The 24,567-nt window shown below is 32.2% G+C and overlaps 2 protein-coding genes across 5 annotated transcripts; both read left to right on the top strand.

Moving 5' to 3' along the window:
* Positions 1–8,849: 8,849 nt before the first annotated feature.
* Positions 8,850–17,185, top strand: LOC107945620 (uncharacterized protein At2g29880). Of its 4 annotated transcripts, none has more exons than XM_016879689.2 (9): positions 8,850–9,005; positions 10,929–10,977; positions 11,064–11,196; positions 11,532–11,582; positions 12,617–12,699; positions 14,400–14,766; positions 14,841–15,096; positions 16,224–16,307; positions 16,980–17,185. In XM_016879689.2, exons 6-9 carry the CDS (start codon positions 14,602–14,604, stop codon positions 17,054–17,056), a joined length of 582 nt encoding a protein of 193 aa, XP_016735178.1. In that variant the 5' UTR covers positions 8,850–9,005; positions 10,929–10,977; positions 11,064–11,196; positions 11,532–11,582; positions 12,617–12,699; positions 14,400–14,601; the 3' UTR covers positions 17,057–17,185. The 4 variants fall into 4 exon arrangements, with proteins under 4 accessions (XP_016735178.1, XP_016735179.1, XP_040962593.1 ...); XM_016879690.2 differs by having other exon boundaries at positions 14,396–14,766; XM_041106659.1 differs by having other exon boundaries at positions 8,850–9,000; positions 11,532–12,699.
* A 4,655-nt stretch (positions 17,186–21,840) lies between these two features.
* On the top strand, positions 21,841–24,552 carry LOC121224105 (LOB domain-containing protein 19). The gene is made up of 2 exons (XM_041106658.1): positions 21,841–22,299; positions 23,754–24,552. The coding sequence occupies exons 1-2, from the start codon at positions 22,012–22,014 to the stop codon at positions 24,084–24,086; spliced, it is 621 nt and encodes a 206-aa protein (XP_040962592.1). The 5' UTR covers positions 21,841–22,011; the 3' UTR covers positions 24,087–24,552.
* The last annotated feature ends 15 nt before the right edge of the window (positions 24,553–24,567 follow it).

Raw genomic sequence — 24,567 nt, 5'->3', positions numbered from 1 at the left:
ACGAGGGCAAACATCATGCACACAGTGTGTCACGATCGAGACAATTTATGGTTTCGCGTGACGGAGTTTGACAGACTGCACCAAGGTGTTGTTGGCGGGCAATATCGTGTACACTTGTGAAACAGGACTTGTGACTGTGGGAAGTTTGATGCACTTCGTTATCCATGCGCTCATGTTATTGCATCTTGTCAAAAACTCCGTCTGGATCCGCTGAGTTATGTGGACGAAGTGTACAAATTAGAAAACATGTACAACGTATGGAGACACGTTTTCCCACCGGTCCCAGATGAACGTAAGTGGCCGCCCGTATCTCTTCCTCCTTTTAAGCTGTTACCGGATAGAGAATTGCGTCGCAAACCAAAGGGTCGACATTGCTCCACTAGAATACGGAACAATATGGATATCCGAGAAACAACCAGTCAACAGAAGTTGTGCGGATGGTGTAGGAACCCAGGCCATACAAGTCGATCATGCCCTAATCGCAATAGTTGAATGTAATTTTAGAAAAAAAATATCAAATTAGTTTAATTTCTTAATTGTTAGTACCAGTCAAAACATTTTACCAAATCTAACATTATGTATAACTATGTAAAATTATTTAGCCCAAAAACTTTTGTTAATGGTTAGTAAAATTATCAAACTATGTAAAATTATTAAGCCCAAAAACTTTTGTTAATGGTTAGGGTTTTTAATTAAATTAAGTTAGGGTTTAGGGTTTTTAATTAAATTAGGTTAGGGTTAGGGTTTTTAATTAAATCAAGCTAGGGTTAGGGTTTTTAATTAAATTAGGTTAGGGTTAGGGTTTTCAATTAAATTAAGTTAGGGTTAGGGTTTTTAATTAAATTAAGTTAGGGTTAGGGTTTTTAATTAAATTAGGTTAAGGTTAGGTTTTTTAATTAAATTAAGTTAGGGTTAGGGTTTTTAATTAAATTAGGTTAGGGTTAGAGTTTTTAATTAAATTAAGTTAGGGTTAGGGTTTTTACTTAAATTAGGTTAGGGTTAGGGTTTTTAATTAAATTAGGTTAGGGTTTTTAATTAAATTAGGTTAGAGTTAGGGTTTTTAATTAAATTAGGTTAGAGTTTAGGGTTTTTAATTAAATTAGGTTAGGTTAGGGTTTTTAATTAAATTAGGTTAGGGTTAGGGTTTTTAATTAAATTAGGTTAGGGTTTAGGGTTTTTAATTAAATTAGGTTAGGGTTAGGATTTTTAATTAAATTAAGTTAGGGTTAGGGTTTTTAATTAAATTAAGTTAGGGTTAGGGTTTTTAATTAAATTAGGTTAGAGTTAGAGTTTTTAATTAAATTAGGTTAGGGTTTAGGATTTTTAATTAAATTAGGTTAGGGTTAGGGTTTTTAATTAAATTAAGCTAGGGTTAGGGTTTTTAATTAAATTAAGTCAGGGTTAGGGTTTTTAATTAAATTAGGTTAGGGTTAAGGTTTTTAATTAAATTAGGTTAGTGTTTAGGGTTTTAAATTAAATTAGGTTAGTGTTTAGGGTTTTTAATTAAATTAGGATTTTTTTTACATCAAATAGAACTTCTATTTAATTATATCAAATAATATCAAAATAACTCAGAAAAATTTTTCTGCGTATTACATAAAATAAACTTCTATGTCATTACATAAAATAATAAATTTTAATACGGTAATCAATGTCTATGCTCGGGGGATTCGATTTCACATGGCGGTCGTCGACGATTACGCGCTGGATTCCTCATTCCTCTAGCTTCAGGCGGCGGTTATTCTTCCTCCGGTGATGATTGTTGTTCTTCCGGTTCGGCATCTAGTTGTCGGACTTGGGACGATGATCCACATTCAAAGAATAGTGTATGTGGAGGTGTTTGCATCATGAACGGCGACGGTGTTTGAAAGCCATGTGTTGCTGGCGATTGGTAAAAAGGAGAGCTCAACGACGCCCCCCCTTGCGACCGCTGGCCTAGTTATCGGTGGTCCGCTCAGCATAACAGGAAATGGAGCTGATCCGGGCATTTGGCTCCAACCTGCCATAGGATTCGGAAAAAGGATACATGTACGGGTTAGGGTACAAATAAGGGCTAGGAAACACACCTGGCATCATACGGAAAGGCGATTGCGTGGGTATCATCTGTTGAATTGCTGCGTCAGGTGACTGCGTTGGTGCTCTCGTTGGGGACAGTGATTGCATGGCCGCTGATGATGAGCCGGGTGAATGTCTGGGCCTCGTTGAAGGGCTGCCTTCGTAGTCTTATCGCCTTGGATTTAGAGGCCCGCGGGGTAGACCGCCAAGGCATTTGGGTAATGTAAGTGGTAGTCAGAGAGGAAAAAAAGGACACAACAGTTCGATCTGAGGCTCGTGCACCTGCCAGAGCATATGCTATCCGAGCTCGAGAGGAAGCTTCTTCTCTAGATGTTATTACTGGTACTTTCACTCTTTATGATACTAATGTTATTGCGTTGATTGATCCTGGTTCGACTCATTCTTATGTGTGTGAGACCTTAGTATTCAGTAAGACGCTACCTGTTGAGTCTACTGAGTTTGTAATTACAGTATCAAACCCCCTGGGCCGTTGTGTGTTGACAAAGTGTGTAAGAATTGTCCGTTGATGATTTGAGATTTGTGTTTTATGGCTGATTTGATGTTGTTGCCATTTGACGAGTTCGACATAATTTTGGGTATGGACTGGTTGACTTTACACGATGCTGTGGTTAACTGCAAAAGGAAGACTATTGATTTAAGATGCCTGAATGACAAGATTATTCGGATTGAATCTAATGATCTGAATGGTTTATCGGCAGTGGTATCCTCTATGTTGGCTCAGAAGTATGTGAGAAAAGGTTGTGAAGCTTATTTTGCATATGTTCTTGATAGTGAAGTGATAGAAAAGAAGATTGAATCAGTACCTGTTGTATGTGAGTATCCAAATGTGTTCCCTGAAGAATTACCGGGTTTACCACCTATTCGAGAAGTAGAGTTTGGTATTGAGTTAATACCAGGGATGAATCCAATTTCGATAGCTCCGTACCGTATGGCACCGACCGAATTAAAAGAATTGAAAGCACAGTTGCAGGAGTTGACTGATAAAGGTTTTGCACGACCGAGTTTCTCTCCTTGGGGGGCACCAGTTCTATTTGTGAGAAAGAAAGATGGAACGATGAGAATGTGCATTGATTATCGACAACTCAATAAGGTAACTATAAAGAATAAGTATCCGCTACCATGGATTGATGATTTTTTCGATCAGTTGAAAGAGGCTACTGTGTTCTCGAAGATAGATTTTTAGATCAGGCTATTATCAATTACGAGTTAAAGACTCTGATGTGCCAAAGACAGCTTTCTAAACGAGGTACGAACATTACGAGTTCCTGGTTATGCCTTTCGGACTTACTAATGCACCTGCTATTTTCATGGATTTGATGAATCAGATCTTTAGAAAGTATCTGGATCGGTTTGTGGTAGTATTTTTAGATGACATTTTGATCTACTCTCGTGACGAAACTGAGCATGCCAAACATCTGAGACTTGTGTTACAAACTTTGTGAGATAAGCAGTTGTATGCAAAGTTTAGTAAATGTGAGTTCTGGTTACGTGAAGTCAGTTTTCTGGGCCATGTTGTATCAGCATCAGGTATTCGGGTTGATCCGAGTAAAATTTCAGCTATACTTGATTGGAAACCTCCGAGGAATGTCTCAGAAGTTCGAAGCTTTTTGGGGCTCGCTGGTTATTATAGACGGTTCGTGAAAGGGTTCTCTATGATTGCGACCCCGATAACAAAGTTACTACAAAAAGACGTTGAGTTCGAGTGGTCAGAAAAGTGTCAGAAAAGTTTTGATCAGTTGAAAGTTCTTTTGACCGAAGCTTCAGTCTTAGTTCAGCCAGAATCGGGTAAAGAGTTTGTTATTTATAGTGATGCATCCTTAAATGGTTTGGGCTGTGTTTTGATGCAGGAAGGCAAAGTTGTAGCCTATGCCTCAAGACAGTTAAAGCCACATGAAAAGAATTATCCGACTCACGATCTGGAATTGGCCGCTATTGTATTTGCGTTGAAAATATGCCGCCACTATCTGTTTGGCAAAAAATGTCATGTTTATTCCGATCATAAAAGTCTGAAGTATTTGATGACTCAGAAAGATTTGAATTTGAGACAGCGTCGGTGGTTAGAATTGCTAAAAGATTACGAGCTTGTGATTGACTATCATCCGGGAAAGGCTAATGTTGTTGCTGATGCCCTAAGTCGAAAACCATTGTTTGCTTTGCGTCTAATGAACGCACATATGACTATGTCTGATGATGGTACGATAGTAGCTGAGTTGAAAGCAAAACCGTTATTTGTTCAACAGATTTGTGAAGCTCAGAAAGCCGATGATGATTTAATTGCAAAACGAACTCAGTGTGACTTAAATGTTGATTCAGAGTTTCTAGTTGATGCTGAGGATTGTTTGAGATTCAGAAACCGATTATGTGTTCTGAAAAATCCAGAGTTAATTCAGATGATTTTGAATGAAGCCCATAATAGTCAATTTTCTGTTTATCCGGGTAGTACGAAAATGTATAACGATCTGAAACAACACTATTGGTGGCATGGTATGAAACGAGACATTTCTGACTTTGTTTCGAAATGTTTAATATGTCAGCAAGTAAAAGCCGAGCATCAGGTACCTTCTGGATTGCTTCAGCCGGTCATGATACCTGAATGGAAATGGGACAAAGTTACGATGGATTTTGTATCCGGTTTACTGTTAACACCAAGCAAGAAAGATGCAATTTGGGTTGTTGTTGATAGATTAACAAAATCGGCTCATTTTGTTCCGGTTCGTATTGATTATTCACTTGATAAACTTTCTGAATTGTACAATTCTCAGATTGTGAGATTGCACGGAGTACCTGTTTCTATTATTTCAGACAGAGACCCGAGATTTACATCGCGGTTTTGGAAGAAATTACAAGATGATTTAGGTACGAAGCTACATTTTAGCACAGCTTTTCATCCGCAAACAGATGGTCAATCTGAGTGAATCATTCAGATACTTGAGGATATGTTGAGATGTTGCATTCTCGAGTTTGAAGGTACGTGGGAACGATACTTACCTTTGATTGAATTTACTTATAATAATAGCTTTCAATCTAGTATCAAAATGGCACCTTACGAGGCTTTGTACGGTCGTAAATGTCGTACACCATTGTATTGGACCGAGCTCAGTGAAAATAAGATACACGGGGTTGATTTGATTAAAGAGACTGAATAGAAAGTGAAAGTGATTCGGGATAGTCTGAAATCAGCATCGGATCGTCAGAAATCTTATGCGGATTTGAAAAGAAAGGATATAGAATTTCAGATCGGAGATAAAGTGTTTTTCAAAGTCTCACCGTGGAAGAAAATACTCAGATTCGGTCGTAAAGGCAAATTGAGTCCAAGATTCATTGGACCGTATGAGATTATAGAGCATGTCGGACCGGTTGCTTATAGATTGATGTTACCACCTGAGCTAGAAAAGATTCACAATGTATTTCATGTTTCGATGCTTCGTAGATACCGATCTGATCCTTCGCATGTAATTAGTCCGATGAAGGTTGAAATTAACTCTGATATGTTATATGAAGAAGAACCGATTAGCATTCTGGCTCGTGAGATCAAAGAGTTACGAAATAAGAAAATTCCGTTAGTTAAAGTATTGTGGCATAAACACGGAGTTGAAGAAGCAACTTGGGAGTCAGAAGATACAATGAAAGAGCGTTATCCAAACCTATTTACCGGTAAGATTTTCAGGGACAAAAACCCCGAAGGGGGAGAGTTGTAACAACCCGGTTTGACTCTAATCGGAATAGTGGTTTCGGGACCACAAATCCGAATTAGAAAAATATTTTAATATTATTTTGTGTGTTTATTTTGTATGCATTTAATTGTGTGAAATTTTCGTGTTTTAATTTCGTCGTTTAAGTGCCCGATTTAATAAAAGGGCTTAATCGCGTAAAATGAAAATTTAGGGGTTAATTATTAAAACACCTAATTGTTGTTGTCTTTATAATTTAGAGGTTTTATTATGCAATTAGCCTACTATGTAAGTTAGTGGGTGGCAAAGGACTAATGTAACCTTATTATATATGTTATATATATATATTAGTAAAGGTTAATATAGTAAAATATTAATAAGGTTAATATATGTTTAATATAACAAATCAAAATGCCATGTTCTTCATCTTTTGGTCGAATTGGAGAAAAAATAAAAGGGGTTTAAAGCTTGTTTCATTCGGCACTTTCAAGCTTTGATTAAGGTAGGGATTTTGTTCGGTTTTTGATGATTTTTATGTTTTTGAGATCATTGCTTCGATTACTATTTGACCCATGCTTGAATTTTTGATTTTGATGAATATTTTGAGCTATGCCATTGATGAATAATTGTGTTTTGTGATGTTTGATAATGAATAATGAAAGATATGTTTTAGATTAATATATTTTGTATTGGAATTTTTGGTGAAATTGAGTAAATAGGGCTAAATTGCAAAAATAATATTTTTAGAGACTAAAATGTGAAATAAATAAAATGCGTGGACTTAGATGGACTATAGGAAGATTCGGCCTAGATATGGTATATACAAATTTTGTGTATTTTGTGTTTTATGCAAAAGGATTAAATTACAAAAAGTGTAAAATGTTAGGGGCAAAATGGTAATTTGCCCATTTATGTATTTTTGGACTAAATTGAATGTTTTGATGAATAAAAAGGTTAAATTTGATTATGGTTAGATCAAGAAACGAAGAAAACGAATTTGGATCGGGGGAAAACGAAAGTAATTAAATAGTCGATCGTGTTCGCTAATATCCGAGGTAAGTCTATTAGCTATTTAATTTTATTAAATCAACATATGAGTATGTATATCAATGGTATGTGTGTTGAGTTAAAATTAAAAGTATAAAAAAATTGGAATTGGAAGTATGAAATTATGTATATATATAGGTTAGATTCGAATGGCTATGAATATGCAAATATGCATATGATTGTCCATGTAATAAATTTAGGTATGAACATATATGTATAAATTATATTCGAATATACATGTATATATATATATGTAAAATTTGTTGTATTGAATTTAGGTATGAAATTTCAAAGGTATGAGATATATTTGAACATTTGTATAAGTTGAAGTGAATAAGTATGTGTACTTATGAATAATAATTATATTGAGTATAAGTATGAAATTATATTCAATTATATATATATGTTAAATTCGAATATGTATGAGTATTTAGGTATATGTTCTTGTTTCGAAAATAAGTATAGAGTAATATATGGTTGTTAGATTCGAATATGCATATATGTACATGTATAAGATCTTGTATTGAAATGGTATATGAAACTATATAGGTATATAAGGAATTCAAATGTTTAAGGTACCTAGTATATTATAAGTTAAATTTTATGATATTAGAAGTGGAATCTATAGTATGAGGTTATATATACATAAATATGTTTCGGTTGAATCATTGAATTATTTAAGCTAGATTTGATGATTGAGATTTATATCTATCCATGTGTTTTAAAGATATAAGTTATGAATATTGAGCTGAATTTTATGTGGATTTTATATACAAATAAGAGATACAACTTCTGTGAATTGAGATTCTTTTGTTAAAGCTCAGTATCAATCGAATTTATTGCCAGTGAAATTGTTCAGACTATACGTCTAGCAGGCTAAGTGCCGGTGAACTGAATCAGGCTACAAGCCTAGCAGGCTAAGTGCCGGTGAACTGAATCAGGCTACAAGCCTAGCAGGCTAAGTGCCGGTGAACTGAATCAGGCTATAGGCCTAGCAGGCTAAGTGCCGATGAACGGAATTAGACTATAAGCCTATCAGGTGAAGTGCCAGTGAATCTGCTTAAATTAAGTGATTCTAAGCATTGGGTATAAATATATATATATGATTTTAATTATATGAAATGGATAAATATATGAACATTGTTTCAAGATGTTTGATGAGTATATAATCGTTCGAATCTTTGTGATTTGTGAGTATGTATATATATCGGTTGTCATGAAATCGTTTGATATTTAAGTGTGTATATGTATGCATTCGGCATAGGTGGATATATATATGTATGCATTCGGCATAGGTAGGTATAAGTGAATATGTGCATTCGGCACTTATAGTTGATAAGTATAAAAATTTTGCTTTTGGTATATGTAATTGAACAATTATATATAAATGGATCCGAGGAAGTGCGAACAATAAGTACTCTAGAAATCAGTATATGCAGTTAATGATTATGTTAGTAACTTGATTATATGCATATAATGTATATACCTTTGTCCGTTTATGTATATTAGTTAAATATACATTCTTTTAGATTTAAACAAAATGACTTAATATAGCAATGTTTGGTTAGTAATTATATTTTATATTTGTGATTTCAATAAATTTACTTAAAGAATTATGTGATTCTTTTATATGTATTTTTAGATATGCTATAGACTTACTAAGCTATAAAAGCTTACTTTGATTATTTTTGTCCATTTGTTTTTATAGATTTTGGAGACGCGTTACGAGCTCGGGGATCATCAGCATAGTCTATCACACTATCGAATTCTTTTGGTATTTTGTTAAATATTTGAACTTGATCTTATGGCATGTATAGGTTTGAGTACGATGTTGGTTAGATTTTGATTGTAAATTATAAATAGCTATGCGAAAATGATTTAATTTTCATGTTTGTGATCAGTTGGTTTTTTAAAAAAAATGGTTGTATTTGTTCGGTAATGCCTCGTAACCCTAATTCGGTGACGAATACAGGTTAGGGATGTTACATCATTTAAACAAATTTTTGGTTCAAGGGAATACCCTATTACGGGTGTATTCCATTCCGAGCTTAAGTAGAGACATTCGGGGATTTCTATTTCCTTCCCTCTTCACCGTTTACCCATTCCTTGCCATATGAATCCTATTTTACCCTCACAAATTCTCACCTCAAAAACACTCAAACAGCAGCCATTTCTTGCTTCCTTCGATTCCTCTCCTTCATCCAAGGTCAGGTAAACTTTTTTCCTACTTCTTAATCTGGATCTTTAACGTGTATAGTAGATTTTTTATAGTATTGTCTTGAAAGTTTAGTAATATTTTCTTAGTAATATTTTCTTATCGATTTGATTGTTTGAAGGTAAAGAGATGACGAAGTTCATAATTTCTTATATCAAAGGCTTGAGATAATGCTTGTTATTGTAAATCTCAACTGCATAAAGTTGTATTCAAGAGATAATCCCATCCTGTTATTTTTAGCATAATTTTATTTGGTTATATAATATATATATATTTCAGTGAATTCTGGGGGTTTAAATTGTTTTGTATTTTTTTGTTCTGCTAAGTTTTTCATGTGCTGGGTCAGATTTAACCTGGGTTTACTTTAGTTCTACAAGTAAGCTTCAAAGCTTGGCGACATCGAAAAATTTATTCAACTATTTTAGTGTAAAGTTTGGGTTTTTGTTATTGAAAAGGTAGGGAGTTTTGGTGATTTAGGTCTGTCTCCCTTATTATTATTATTTATCAAATTAATTTTTGACTTTAATGTTGCTATTAGTGCTTCTTGTATTTTCTGAATTTTAGGTTGTGCCTACTGGTTTTCCAATGCTTTTGTTGGGCTGAATTATTTTTGCTTCAAATAAGATATGGAGATTGTTAGAAGCTTTGCATTGTATGCTTTGAAGAAATTGATGTTTTCATCCGTATTATTATAAAGATTGGATATTATAATGAACTGGAGTGTTGGTGGTGTTATTTGTTAGAGAATGGTCTAAACGTGTAAAACTAGATTCATGAGTTTCTTAAGATTGATGCTTCATAGAATCGTAGATTTTCCTGAACATCATAATATGCAAATGAATAGGAAAAGTTCAATAGAATATATGAGTAGAACTATAACTTTGTGGTTTTGGTTGTTGATGCAATAGCTTCAACTGGTGTTTGTGGTAAAAGAAATCTAACCTAAGTATAAAAAAGTACAGTTGAATTTTCTAGCCATCCGAAATCTATCAATGTCAATGTGATTATCACTCAATGCCAAGAGATATCTCTCTGGTTGCATAGAAATAATTTTTTTTACATAAGACTTAACTTATTGCTTGTGTATAGCTCCTTCAAATGATTATGAAACTTTTTGTGCCACTTCGTGGACAATTCCAAGTCAGAAGAAATAATGGCTTACTTTTTTCCTGGAGAAATGCTAGACTTCAATGAACCGACAGGCCTGTAAGATGCATTTGAATATCATCTATATGGGCATTTACTAATTTTGAGTCTGTCATAGCATTTCAATGTTGTATTCATGGGATGCCACTGTTTGTACCACTTTTATAATTAGGACTTGGGATTTAATTTATTAGCGTTATTCCAGGTTATCTCAATGTTTAAAAGTGTTGAAATAAAATAAAAGTTTACATCTATGCTTTCGTGTGTTCATGACAGACGAAAAGATTAATCGTCCTATTCAATTTTAGTATATAGTTCATATTTTGTTCCCATATTCAATAAAATGATGCTTTTAGTATAGACCAGCCTCTGTAGTAACATTCCATGCATTGAAGACGATATATAGATTACTTTGCTATGGTATATCTTATAAATATTAATCATCCTCTTTTTTAAAAACTTCCTAAAACCTTGCTATGGTATATCTTATAAATATTCCATGCATTGAAGATGATATATAGATTACTTTGCAGGCGGTAACATTGATCTCATGGTCTACTGTAGTAACATTTGTATTTTAGAAGTTTGATAAAAAGAAAGAATGCTACATGAAAACCTTCTTTCTGTTCCCTAGAATGTGATGATGACTTGTTTATCTGTAACCAATAACGCTTACTTGGTGTTTACAATATCCTACTTCATTTGTTAATGCTTGTTTTATGTATTTCATTAATGCTTCTTCTGGACAAGTTTCAAGTGTGAATCTTTTACAGGAAGATGAGCTGAGAGGAGCAGCAGTTCTTATTCCTTTTTCTTGTTCAAGTATCGTGAAACTTTTTTCTTCATCTTATTTTAGCCAATTGGCATTACGCAAGAGCTGACCATGTGCACATTCTTGGTGTATACAGGATCTTCCAAGTGCACTTGATGACGCTGTAGTTACAGAGTCTTTGGAGTTACACAAGATAAAAAATCGACAATGGGCTATTTTTAAAACTTCAAAAATAAAAAAAAGGAATGTCTTTTTGAAGGCTTGGATTGGTAAGTTTCATGTCTCACATGTAATTCATTTTATCCTTGAATATACTTGGCAAAATTGCCTTGCAGTCTATGCTATGATGAGATTCATTGCATGTCTTTATAAGTAAGAACTTCAAAGTGATTTATGCCCGCGTTCTATGCATCTTTCAGCAATAGAAACTAGTTTTAAAGTAAATCTATCCACTCATTGAACAAATCGTCTTTTAAGTGGTAGAATGTTGAGTCATTTGTTTATGCACATCGAGTCGTTCATCATCAAAGTAAGGGATCTGTGAACCTATTTGATCATCCTCTGTAACTCGTAAAGGAAATTAATTTATCGGTCATCTTTGTAGGTTGAAGGTAGCAACAAGAAGGGGAAAAATATCACTCAAGGGTGTGCTAAGGTAACAATACCCTCCCAATGCCTTTGTTGTAAGGTGGTTATGTGTTTAACATTGGAAAGATGAAATTTGTTAATAAAAAAAGAGGCTGCCAAGGTAACAAGCAGCACACCCTCGCAGGTTGCCAAATGCCAAAAGTCAACAACAATAAAAAAAAATAAACAAGGAAAAGGGACATAAACAAATATCTCCACTGGAATGATGATCCCATTACCCTTTTCTAGTAATACGTGAAAGACAATATATACATGTTAAACTATATTTACAATTTGGATTTGATCTTTTTACTTTAAACAAGAACATTTTGGTTATATTTAATTTTTGATATATTTTTATTTTTTATATGTTTCATTTAAAACTATTTTAATCTTTTAATATATTATTAAACTATTTTTATTTTCGGTATCTTTAATTTATGTTATGGTAAGAATGTAATGTATATGGAGTTTTAGATTTTATTTAAATAAAAATAATAATCGAATATTTTAAAATGCATAATTTTTAAGATACTTAACACACAATATGCTTATAATTGAATTGAGTTAATACAAAATAAAAGAAATTAAGACCTTATTTTCTTTTCTCATAAAAATTAGTAAATTCATACTTTTTTTCTTTTACTAATTTTAACTATTCAAACCAAATAATATATATTTTTCTATTCACAATTATTAATTCAAATAAAATATTAGTTAATTACAATGTGAGGATGAATACAAACTTTTTAAAAGGTAAATTAAAGATTGAATATTTTAAACATTTTCATATAATATATGTATATTTCTGTAGGACTAGAAACTATGTTATTTGAATGTGGATGTATTAAATGAGTATTTTTTTTAAATAATTATTAAACGTCAATCATCAATTAATCAAATCCACAAAAACACATTCTTTTCTTTTCTTTCTTTTTTGTTCTTTTTTGGGTGATTGATAAAGAAATGAATTTCAAGTTTTTTACTTGCAAAAATAGTTGTAATTTCTATTTTGTGATTTGTAAAGATTCTTAATATATATTGTTCATTTTTCTTTGATAGTGTGTTATTGCTTCCTCTTCTTCTTTGCTTGTTTGATTGCTTCCTCCACCCACAGTTGAGCGTCTTGTATTCACTAAATCACTGTAAGTTCTTTGATTTTATTTTACTGTTATTGAAATTAGTATTGGAGAAATGTGACCCTTTTACTACTATTTGAAGTTATGTAACACTTTAATATCTTACAGTAATGGCTTGTCTGCCTTTAATAGTACAAAGTGAGGCGTAAAAGAATTGGTCTTGCATTGACAATATGGTTGCAAATGTGTACAGTTGCAAGTTGGTTCTTAGTTACATTGGGTGCCATCCATAGCCTACATACTTATAAACCAAGGATTAGATCCTATATTTTAGATTTTTATGCAAAACGAGATTATGTGAAAAGACTTGTATATGCTAGTAACGAAACCTGTATTGAACAAGTTAGGATGAATAGAATTACCTTTTTTAAACTATGTGAGATGTTACAAACTTTAGGGGAATTGAAGTCGTCAAGGAACATGCTTGTTGATGAGCAAGTGACAATATTTTTACATATCATTTCTCATCACCTTAAAAATCGAGTTATCAAGCATCACTTTAATAGGTCCGAGGAAACCGTTAGCAAATCATTTCGCAATGTTTTAAATGCTGTCATACACTTACAAGATGTGCTATTTAAAATGGCAAAGCCAATTACAGCTAATTCTACAGACCCAAGGTGGAAATGGTTCAAGGTATTGGAGTGAGTTCTATATATAACTTGTACATAATTTAGTTGATTTAGATTTAAATATAGTATCCTAACTCAAGGTTTTATACATGTGATGGAGAATTGCTTAGGTGCTTTAGATGGAATCCACATCAAGATTAGGGTTCCAACAGTTGATAAACCTAGATATCGAATGTGAAAAGGTGACATAGCAACAAATATGTTAGGTGTTTGTACATCTGGTATGCATTTTTTTATGTTCTTCCTGGTTGGGAAGGTTCTGTTGCTGATGGAAGGGTTCTTAGAGATACCATTAGTAGGAGACATGGACTAAAAGTTCCTCATGGTAAAGTGCAAAATTAGAGGACTTTAAATTAATCTTTAAGATTATACTTTTTTGGGAAATTAACCATGACAAATAGTTTTTTTTATAGGTTGTTATTATCTAGTTGATTTTGGATACAAAAATTGTGAGAGATTTCTTGCACCTTTTAGAGGACAATGATATCATTTAAATGAGTAGCGTCAGGGTTACCAGCTAAGTACTCTAAGGGAATTTTTCAATATGAAACATGCTTCAGCACATAATGTTATTGGAAGCTGGTTTGGGTTATTAAAACTTAGATGGGGAATACTTAGGAGTCCATCATTCTATCCTTTGATGGTGCACAATAGAATCATTATTGCATGTTGTTTGCTCCATAATTTTATTTGAACCTATATGAGTCTTGACTATTGAAGCAGAGTTGGGAGAAGGATTACCTAGTAATGTGATAGATGACAATGAATCGACTACCATAAATATTCATCCATCGGATGTATGGGCTACTTGGAGGATGGAACTAGCCAACCAAATGTTCGATGAATGACAAGCATCTAGAAATTAGTTAGGTTTAGGGTAAAAATAGTAAACGTTAATTTATTTCTAGTTTATGAAACTTTGGTGGTGTTTGAATTCTTTTTTGTATTGTACTAGACTTGTTGAATTATAATTTGTTTTCTTTTGATTCATCATGTGTTATAATTTTATAAAGTGTTGACCTTTTGATTCATAATATTGAACTTAATTTTAATTTGTTTTTTTTCTTAAGATAGTTATGTCAGGTTTTTCACAATTAAGTGTTTCTTCCCAAAATTCTCGGAGAACCAAAAGGAAATGGGTTCTAGAAGAAGATGCTGCGTCGGTTGCCTGTATGGTCGACTTGCACAATGTTGGAACCTTCAATGCTGATACGGGATTCAAAGCTGGTTATTTAAATGAGTTGGAAAAATATTAGAAAAAGTTTTACCCAATGCCATGTTGAAGGCTAAACCTAATCTTGAATCGAGGATTAGGACATTGAAAAGGGATTGGTCAATCGTTTATGACATGCTTAGTGGAAAAAACAATAGCGGTTTTGGTTGGGAAGAGCATAGGCAGCTTGTTTTCACTGAAGATGCGGTGTGGAACTCATATATAAATGTAAGAATTATTTCAAGTCTTTATTATCTTATTTTACTAAACTTATATCTAATATGAATTTCTCATTTTTATAGAGCCATAAAGAAGCCGGTCAATTCAAACATCGTAGTTTCCCTTATTATGACCAACTTACTGCCATCTACGCAAAAGGTCGAGCCACTGGGAAAGATGCACAAACAGCCGCTGATATTATTGAAGAAATAGATGTTGAGGATGTAGCTACTACAAATACTCATGAAGAAAGAAACGATTTCTATGGATGCAAAGCTGATGTTTCTTTGGATGACATGGATCTTTCAGCTACACAATCGCAACCAGCTAGAAACCAAGGTGATTCCACATTTTCAAAGAAGAAAAAAAAATTCTGATGCAAGTGATCATATTGCTTCTACTTCATTTCATGATGCTGCCACTTTATTGGTGGAAAATATACGGACTGTTGGCATTGAAATCAGTAGGAGTATTGCCTCTAAAATGCTAATTCAACAAAAGTCAGAAATGACCATTCAAGAAAGAGCTCTAACATTATATGTAACAGCCCGATTTAGACCCTAGTTGGACAGTGATTTCGGGACCACAAATTCGAGTTAGAAAAACATTTTAATATTATTTTCCATGCTTTTAGTATATGAATTGACATGTGTGAAATTTTCGTGATTTAATTTATCCGTTTGTGTATTTAATTAGTAAAAAGGGTTAAACTGCATAAAAAGTAAAAGTGACAATCTCATTGTTAAAGTGTTAATTTGTTATGATTTGATTTATGGGAAGTCCTTAAAAGGTTATTATACCATTATAAGGTTAGTGGACATTTATGTCCATGAGTTAGGTGACTTATATTATGATTTTTAGTAAGGTTAAAATAGTAAATAGTAAATAACTTGTAATTAAATTAAATAAAACATAATATGACCATGCAAATAACTTTATTTTACCGAAACTTGAGAAAGAAAAGAGAACTTTGGAGCTTGGTATTTTTGGCACTTTGAAGATTAAAATTAGGTATGTTCTTTATTTGATTTTCAATAATTTTTACGTTTTTGAGATCGTTGCTTTGTATATTACCTAGCCCATTTTTAATTTTTGGAATTAATGATGATTTTGAGAAGAGCCATTGTTGATAATGTGATGCAATTGTTGTTTGATGATTACAAATAAATCTTTGATGTTTAAGTAATTTTTGATAAAAATCTAAATTAGGGATTTGTTTGTGAAATTTGAAAATTTAGGGGCTTGAATGTGAAATAAAAGAAATATATGGATTGCTAAGGACCATAGGAAGATTCAGCTAAGGCATGGTGTTGATGAATTTTGTGTATTTTGTGTTTTGTGAAATAGGGATTAAATTGAGAAAATATGAAATGTTAGGGGCTAAAATGAAAAATGCCCAAATTATGTATTTTTGAATGAATTTAAGTGAATATGTTATTAAAAAAGTGAAATTTGTATTAAATTAGATCAAGAAAAGAAGAAATCGAATTTGGATTGGGGAAATCAAAAGTTGTCGAATTGTCGTCTCGATCAGTTCGTCTTCGTCCGAGGTAAGTTCGTAAGTAAATTATTGAAGTTAAATTTACTATATTTATTTTATGTATAGCTGAATCTAAATGTGTATGTGTACCATATTATGCCGAATTGTATTTGACAAATGATGATTAATTATGAGTTTTAATTGGTTGATTTACGACATTCGAAAGTCATACGAACTACAGAAATGCTAAAATGTGACATCGTGTAAGACCATATCTGGGACGTTGGCCTCGATTTGAGATTTACATGTAAGACCATGTCTGAAACATTGGCGTCGTATATGATTACGTGTAAAACCTTGTCTGGGACAGTGGCAACGTTGTTTGATTACATGTAAGACCACGTCTGAGACGTTGGCATTGTACGAGCTTTTTGAGTCGATCGAGTATCATTTCTCTGAATCCGAAAGATATAAGGGGAAATCCTATGGTAAATCCGAATGTGAGTTTGGGTTAAATAATTCAGGTATGTTAAGTTACACGAAATTGAAAGTAAAGCTAGGTAGTATAAATATAACATGAAAAAATGAATTAATCGTATAAAAATGATTTTATATGTATGTGTACATGAATAGTAAAATTCGGCCTACTGGTGTAATTTTATGAGTTCTTTGAAAATTATGTGCTTACAACTTACTAAGTTATTTAAGCTTATTGTGTGCTTGTTCATTTATTGTTTTATAGATTTTGGAATCTTGTTGCGAGTTCGGGAGTCGTCAAGGAAGTCCGTCACACTATCGATCTCTATCTCGGTATTTTGAAATTTTGAACATATGGCATGTATAGGCTAGTATTTGTCTTGTTTAGTCATAAAGTGTGTATATATAATTAGCCATGCGAAAATGGCTTAATCTTGATATTAATACTTATATGTTCGGTTATGGTATTAGTACATTATGAAAATATATATCATGATATTTATATATTTGTGGTATTTGATTATATAGATTTGTTATAATGTTTAAGCTTGTGCATTATGGCCAGAATATGAACCTATTATGAAAGTAGGTTATTGGTATATATATATATGTATGAGATGTGAAAATAATTTTTGAATGGTGGATAATTGTATAATTTAGCTTAGTAATATAGTAACGATAGATATGTAATGGATGAGCATGCATATATTATATAGGTTTGGAAAAAAAATGAATTTTTAGGAATAGTTCATGATGAAATTGACATGATTTATTTTGGAGTATTAATTGTGATGATCGAATATGTGGTTAAGGGATTGGCTATGTGTATGAAAGTCTTAAGTATGTGATTTAGGTGTACTTAAAGTATTAGATATATATTCGAAATGGTTCAAAATAGCATGGTCTCTTGCGTATAAAATTGTATTGAGAAAAATGTATGATTTGGTATTATAATTTGAGGTATAATTATCTTGGAAATAGTTTGGGAGTTAGTATATAATGTGTATGTAAATTAGGATATTCTGTAGTGAAAATAATTGTATAAACTAGTAATGTAATCACTTAAGGTTGGTTTACTATGAATAGGCTCGTGAGGGTATGATATGTTTCAATATGAGTGATTGAAGTTTGCTTAAAATATTGTGGATATATGCGCATAACCTCATGATGAGTGAAGTAGTAAATTTGGCCTTACTGTAATGGTTATATATATGGTATGGCTTGATTATGGAATTTGTAAATGAATTATACTATGATTTGTAGTATGTGTTATAATTTGGTTTATATTATTTAGGTAAATTGAGTGTAAGACTATGATGATTAAAATTTCATACTGGTCCACTTGTTGAGGTTGTTTAGGCCGAATATGTTGGGTCTATATGCTGTATGATATTGCATAGTAGTCTAATCTGTATTGTATAAGTTTTTTTAAATAAAAGCAAATGAGATGGATTTAGAAGTTTTAAGCTCCGAAATTTGAATGGGATAAATGTATTGATGTGGTTAATTTACGAAACATGAAATATAATGAATGCTTGTTATGGGCTGTGATCTGTTCGGTAATGCCTCGTAACCCTAATCCGGCGACGGATACGGGTTAGGGGGTTACATTATATCCAACATTATGTGAAGTAGAAGGTTTAACTGAGGATGGGCGCAATCCCGCATTGAGCAAAATTCCGGATCATCAAACTCATTTTATTTAGTTTACCTTCTACGGTGCTATTGGAATGGGTCAGAAGATTTCTTGCTGTCCATTAAAAATCATGGTTATGTTGATGATATTTTGATAACTTTTTGTGTTTGTAATATTTGGATGGTATAATGACATGATAGAATGTCATTACAATGTTGTAACTTTTTGATATTGTAAAATTTTATAACATATGGATTATGACATATAAAATAATGAAATTATGTAACTTTTTGTTAATATATGAATATTATGTTTGGATGTGAAATATAATTCTCAAGTTATTTATTACTTCTAGTATTTTATTTTTTTATTGTAGAATAATTAAATTATTTGTTTCACTAATGATATTTTAACACATTAAATATGTATTGCAGTTTAAAAATAATAAAATAGATTATATATATTATTTTTATAGTATTATATATTATGATTTTTTAATTCATATAATAATTATATTAAGAATTTTATTAAATTATATATTATTTTATTAAATTATATTTAATAGTAATTATGTTAAAATATGGTTAAATTATTTATTATTTTTATTAAAGTATTTTTAATAATAACCTTATTAAAATTTAATAATAATCTTATTAAAATTTAATAACAATAACAATAATCATCTACCTAAAACAACTTCTGCTAAGGGTATTTTAGTTATTTTAGTTTTTTTTCCTTATGCTATTACAACATTACTCCATTCAACTAAACACAAGAATACTATTACAGTTCTATTATATTCTATTAAACCAAACAATTGAATTACTGATTACAACTTTATTCCATTACAGCTCTATTCAATTATAGCTCTATTCGATTACAGTGAACTAAACGTACCCTAAGTTTAGACCCCAACGGGGGAAAAATTGTCAAGTTCAAGAGCTTACTTAAACAGAAAAAAGTTTAAGCTCGAATGTGAGAACAACAATTGTCTAATTTTAGCCCTAACGTGAAAACGATTGCCAAATTCAAGGCTTAGCTTGAAAAAAAGAAAATTTTAAACCCGAACACGAGAATAGGTATTAAGTTAAAGACTCGAAGTAGTGATTTAATCCGATTTTATTTTTATTTTATTTTATTAATAATTTTGTTTTAAAAAAGAAAAGTAAAAACCAGTTGGTGAAACTGTTTGATGAGTTCAGCTGACCAAAGTCAAGCTTTCCTTTCCTTGTAAGAAGGGCGACCGTTTCAGAATACTATAATAGTGTTGTGATTTGATATTTAAATAATTAATTGGTAGTAATTTATTAAAAACATGTTTTGTCGTGCCACCACTCCTATTAACTTACCACCTACCTTCTCCATTGATCTCCCTTTAGGTGCATTTTCGATTTTTTTCAAGTTTCGAATTTATGTTGCTATTTCATTTTTATATATTCTTTATGTTTGTTTTATTTTATAAGTTTAAATATATGATCATTCCTCCTAATAATATTATTTTCGAGATTTGAATTTATGTTCTGTCATTAAAAATATGATGTATTTTACCGCTACATTCTTATTTTATAAGGGGACAATTTAGTTTAAATCATATAAGATTTTTGAGGATAATGTAAAATTATGGTATAATATTATCATGTTTGATTTACAAATATTACGTTAAGCTAATAATATTATATCATTAACAATGCAAAAATTTCAGAATAGATTACGAAGTGTGATAATCATCTATTCTATAAGTCTTTATTTAGAGAGCTAATTTACTATCTTTAATCTTAGATAAAGATTTTATCGTGTCAGATGATGGATTCACTGGTATAACTCGTGTTACACTCTATATTAAAAAAAATTAAACAGATTACCACTATTCAACATATTATGAAAGTGTCATATGCATAATGAATCTATCACCTTACCCTGTAGGACTTTTTTTTTTTCCAATTGATTTTGAAGAAATTAATTTTATACTAAAAATAAATTAATAAAATATAAAAATTAATATGTCGTGATAATTTTATTACCGAAAATAATCACCTTATCCAAATCAAGCTCTCTCAAAATTTTTATAAAACAATGTTTAAAACATGTAATAGACAAAAACAAAGGTGAAAACAAGACAAGTGGGGTGCAAGGTCAAGAGTTACAAAAAAAAAAAAAAAAAACAGCAGATGATCAGTGATATGATATTTGTCTGAACCCAGAAACCAAAAAAAAGAAAAGCTGAAGATGGAGGTGACAAGAGAGGAAAGATGATTGGATGGAGGAGGGAAGATGTTTTTGTTTCGTTGTTTTCGCACGTGTCTGCAAACTGCGGCGGGGTGGGTGTTGAACCACCGCACATTGACTCAGACCGCCACTCACTGACTCACCCGCTTCCGCATGTTTGTTTGCTTCACGCAACCACTTCTTCACCACTGCCGTGGCTTTCAAGTCCCTTTCTAAAAAAAAATCCAAAACCTTCTCTTTTTATTACAATGTACATAAACTGAAACTACACATTGCAATACAAATGTTCATTTTCATATGATGATGATAATGATAATAACAATGCGTCGGGTATATATATTATAGGTTAAATTATGATTATGGTCCTTCTAATATGTTTAAATTGGACATTTAATCCTTATTGTTTGACAGTAATATGTATAATTTGATCATTTAATTTATTAAAATAGTTAATACTGTTTCCTATTTTAGTTGAAATGTCTTAGATTTTCTTAAAATTATTGATTCCAAGAACTTTTTGTAGAGAGGTTGAGATAAAGAATTTTCTTTTTGAGAGGTTGAATTTAAAAATTTTATGTTAAAAGATCCTAAAATTAAAATTTTTTCAGATAACAACAGTACATTTTCCGATTTGTAGCAATGAATAAAAATGGATCTTAAATTGAACTAATAATATTTGAAAGATGTGAAAAGACATTTTTTTTCATATAATCAAGAGTTTAAAAGGGCTTAAATCAAATTATCATCTTTAAGAGGGACCAAATTTGAAAATAAATCATTTAACCAAGGATCAAGGTCTCTACTTGCTTACTTGCCCTTCACTTGGTAAAATAGTTATTTAGACTAACTAATAATATTAAGAAAGTATTTGGGCAAAATCATGTCAAATGAAAGATATTTTTGAGAAGGGTAATCAACGAATTTTGAAATAATTAATTTTCATAAACCGTAAAAAGGATATGAAAGCCTTTGTATTAGAAATCAAATTATATTTACACAAAAAAATACACTTTAATCTAATATACAAGAACTAATTTGTCCATTTTTGAGTAAATTTAGTATAAGAGCGTTTTACCAAATACCTTAATCTCTTTTTTAGAAAAAGTAACTAAATTAAATCTTATATTCAAGTTGACGGTTAACTAACAGGCATACCAAACATTAAAAATCTCATTTTAAGTTAAAAATGGAAATAGAATATATATTGAATCACAATCGAAGGATACACACATATTATATAAAATACTAAAGGAACGAAACTACCAGTCTTTGTCTTGAACTGACCCACGGCCACCAACAGTGTGTATAGCAAAACTCTAGCTTTCAACCATCTTTTCTTTTTTAATCCTAAAACCAGTTAACATACGAAACCCTGTTTTTTCTCTCTCTAAACCACCCATCATCACCCTCCATTGTCTTCTCTCTCTCTAAAGAGATGAGTGCAGCCAACAATGGAACCGGGCCATGCGGAGCCTGTAAGTTCCTCAGGCGAAAATGCGTGAAAGGGTGCGTGTTCGCGCCGTATTTCGACTCGGACCAAGGCACGGCTCACTTCGCGGCGGTGCACAAGGTGTTTGGCGCCAGCAATGCTGCCAAGTTGCTGCAGGGAACGCCGGTTCACAGGCGTGTCGACGCCGTGTTCACGCTTTGTTACGAGGCTTTAGCTAGGGTTAGAGACCCTGTTTATGGCTGTGCTGGCCATATATTCACCCTCCAACAGCAGGTTAAAAATTAAATCCCTCTTATTGTTATTATTATGAATTTCTTTTTTCTGTGGGGGGCGGCGGTGAAGAATTTATTCAAGAAGATAAACACAAATCTATTTTTGTTAAGTTTTTGAGGGTTTTTTTTTATTGTTTTGCGTTTGGTCCTTAGGGTTTATTTCAAAAAAGGTTTATTTCCTATTCTTTTTTTTTTGAGTTTTGGGGCCTGCATGCAATTAAACAGCAACAACAACATACATTTTTCTTCTTCTTTACATGCACCAGCAGGGTTACAAGTTTTCTCAATTACAGCAGTGAGCAATAATATCATAATAGAGAAGCTTGTTCTTGTTCATATTTACTAGGGTAATTCAGTTAAAGGTAAATTTTGATTTCTATGTTTAATTTGGTAGCTCGAGGGTTTTTTTGTTTTAATATTAAGATTAAATGGCATTATGTGGTTTAATGAATTTTTGACATGATTTCTAGTAAAATAAGCATAAGTACTTAGTGAAGAAAAAAGGAAAACACAACTTTAATGCCAACTATCGAATTTAATTACTTGTAAAAATTTAAATTTAAGTGAACGTTAAAACTAAACTCAAATACTAAATCGCGATAATATAAAATTGAAGATTAAATCTAACACCCAAATTTGGCATTAAGTAACCAGCTGTTTCATAGCATAGGCCTCGTCTAGTTGTTTCATGCAAATCCTTTTACATAGTCAAAGCTTTCACATTTGTAACCCCTATATATTTATTTGTTGAACGCCGAAATTTAATTGGAGATTAGCTAGTTTTATTAGGGACTTTTTTTTAAAATAATTGAAATTGCACAAAATTTTGCCCTTCCCCAAGAGAGAGGGGTTGCTTGCCGGAGCCAGCAAGCAAAGTTTAGCAACTCGAGAAATATTCTGAGGTGTTTTGGTTGACTTAGTTAGTCCTTTTCTCTTAGTATTTTTTTTATTTGCTAAGAGAATATAATATGGAGTAAGGTTTATGGTGTAATCGAGTTAAGTTAAACTTGAATAGAAATAAGTTTGAGCTTGGATTAGATTTAAAATTTTCAAGTTTGATATCAATTTTCATACTTTAGTTTAGTTAAGTTTATTCATCTTTAAATTTGAGCTCGATTGTACTTAAACTCTTTCCATATAATGAGCATAAAAATTGTAATTTCGAATATAAAACATATTAAGATGAAAGCTTGAATAGGCTTGCAAGTCGTTGGAATATCTAATATTATGATGCTTGAATTCGGGTAAATTGATAGTTCAGGCTGTTCAAGCTCGACTCGATAATTACCGAATTAAATTGAATTCAATTTTTTTTTTCAAATTAAATAGGCACCCATATCTAATCAGCGTATATAAACAATAATTATATATGTAAGTATATATTTGTATGGATATTTTTCACATAATTCAAAGGTAAACTTAATGTTTGATATAAACTTATCTTATGCTGTGTAGGTAGTGAATTTACAGGCAGAGTTAGCCTACATTCAGGCCCGACTTTCGACGTTGCAGTGTCTCTCTCTAGTGCTGCCGCAGTCGCAGGCTGAATGCCGATCGCCGACGACGTTTCATTCCGCGTCGGAATTAGGATCTGACTTGGTATGTTCTTCTGATACATCCATGAACGTCTTTGATCTGCCACAACCGCAACAGACTTCAATCGAACTCGCGGGTTCTCCAAATCCTTTCAATCGAGTAACGGAAGACGAAGACCTTCAAGCTTTAGCCTGGGAATTCGTCTCCCAATGTCACCCCGGTGTACGATTCCGGCCTTCAACTTCTGGCTAATTGAATTTTCCGATTGTTGTTTAAGTTTTGATGTGGTTTGTCACGGTTAACCACTATTGATTTCTGGAATGTAATGAAACTGTCACATGTTTGGCTTTAGACACCTAAAAACAACCCAACTTTGCAAAGTTCCAATGCAGGGAAAAACTCCCAAGTGCAGGACTTGACACCAAAAAGATGATACCTTTTTTAATCACCTCAGAATCAAAAGCAAAAGCAAGCTGAAAATCGAAGCAAAGGCTGCAGTCCCAAACAACCAAGCCACAAACCAATTAATCCCATCACTTCCATCACAGAAAAGAAAGCTTTCCATGTGTCATGCACGGTTGCTGGCAGGGCATGGATGGAGCACCCCACTCACAAGCAAAAGCTGAATCCTGAACAAGATCAAAAGGCCATAATGAAGTAGAAAGATTAGTTTACTCTTCATTAATTTACCCATATTTTAAATTAAAAAATACATTCTAATAGTTATAATAGA

This window comes from Gossypium hirsutum, chromosome D12 (assembly GCF_007990345.1).
Source record: "Gossypium hirsutum isolate 1008001.06 chromosome D12, Gossypium_hirsutum_v2.1, whole genome shotgun sequence".
Classification (NCBI taxonomy): Eukaryota; Viridiplantae; Streptophyta; class Magnoliopsida; order Malvales; family Malvaceae; genus Gossypium; species Gossypium hirsutum.
The sequence above is the reverse complement of the archived record's forward strand: the minus strand, read 5'-3'. Positions and strand labels throughout refer to the sequence as shown.

Bases quoted from the DNA above. Each gene is read 5' to 3' on its own strand.
- LOC107945620 (XM_041106659.1), top strand. From the start codon at position 14,602: ATGTTGAAGGCTAAACCTAATCTTGAATCGAGGATTAGGACATTGAAA. The intron at 15,097-16,223 runs GTGATTCCACAT...GTATTAAATTAG, and splicing joins GCAACCAGCTAGAAACCAAG to ATCAAGAAAAGAAGAAATCG. The intron at 16,308-16,979 runs GTAAGTTCGTAA...ATTGTTTTATAG, and splicing joins TCAGTTCGTCTTCGTCCGAG to ATTTTGGAATCTTGTTGCGA.
- LOC121224105 (XM_041106658.1), top strand. From the start codon at position 22,012: ATGAGTGCAGCCAACAATGGAACCGGGCCATGCGGAGCCTGTAAGTTC. The intron at 22,300-23,753 runs GTTAAAAATTAA...TATGCTGTGTAG, and splicing joins TATTCACCCTCCAACAGCAG to GTAGTGAATTTACAGGCAGA.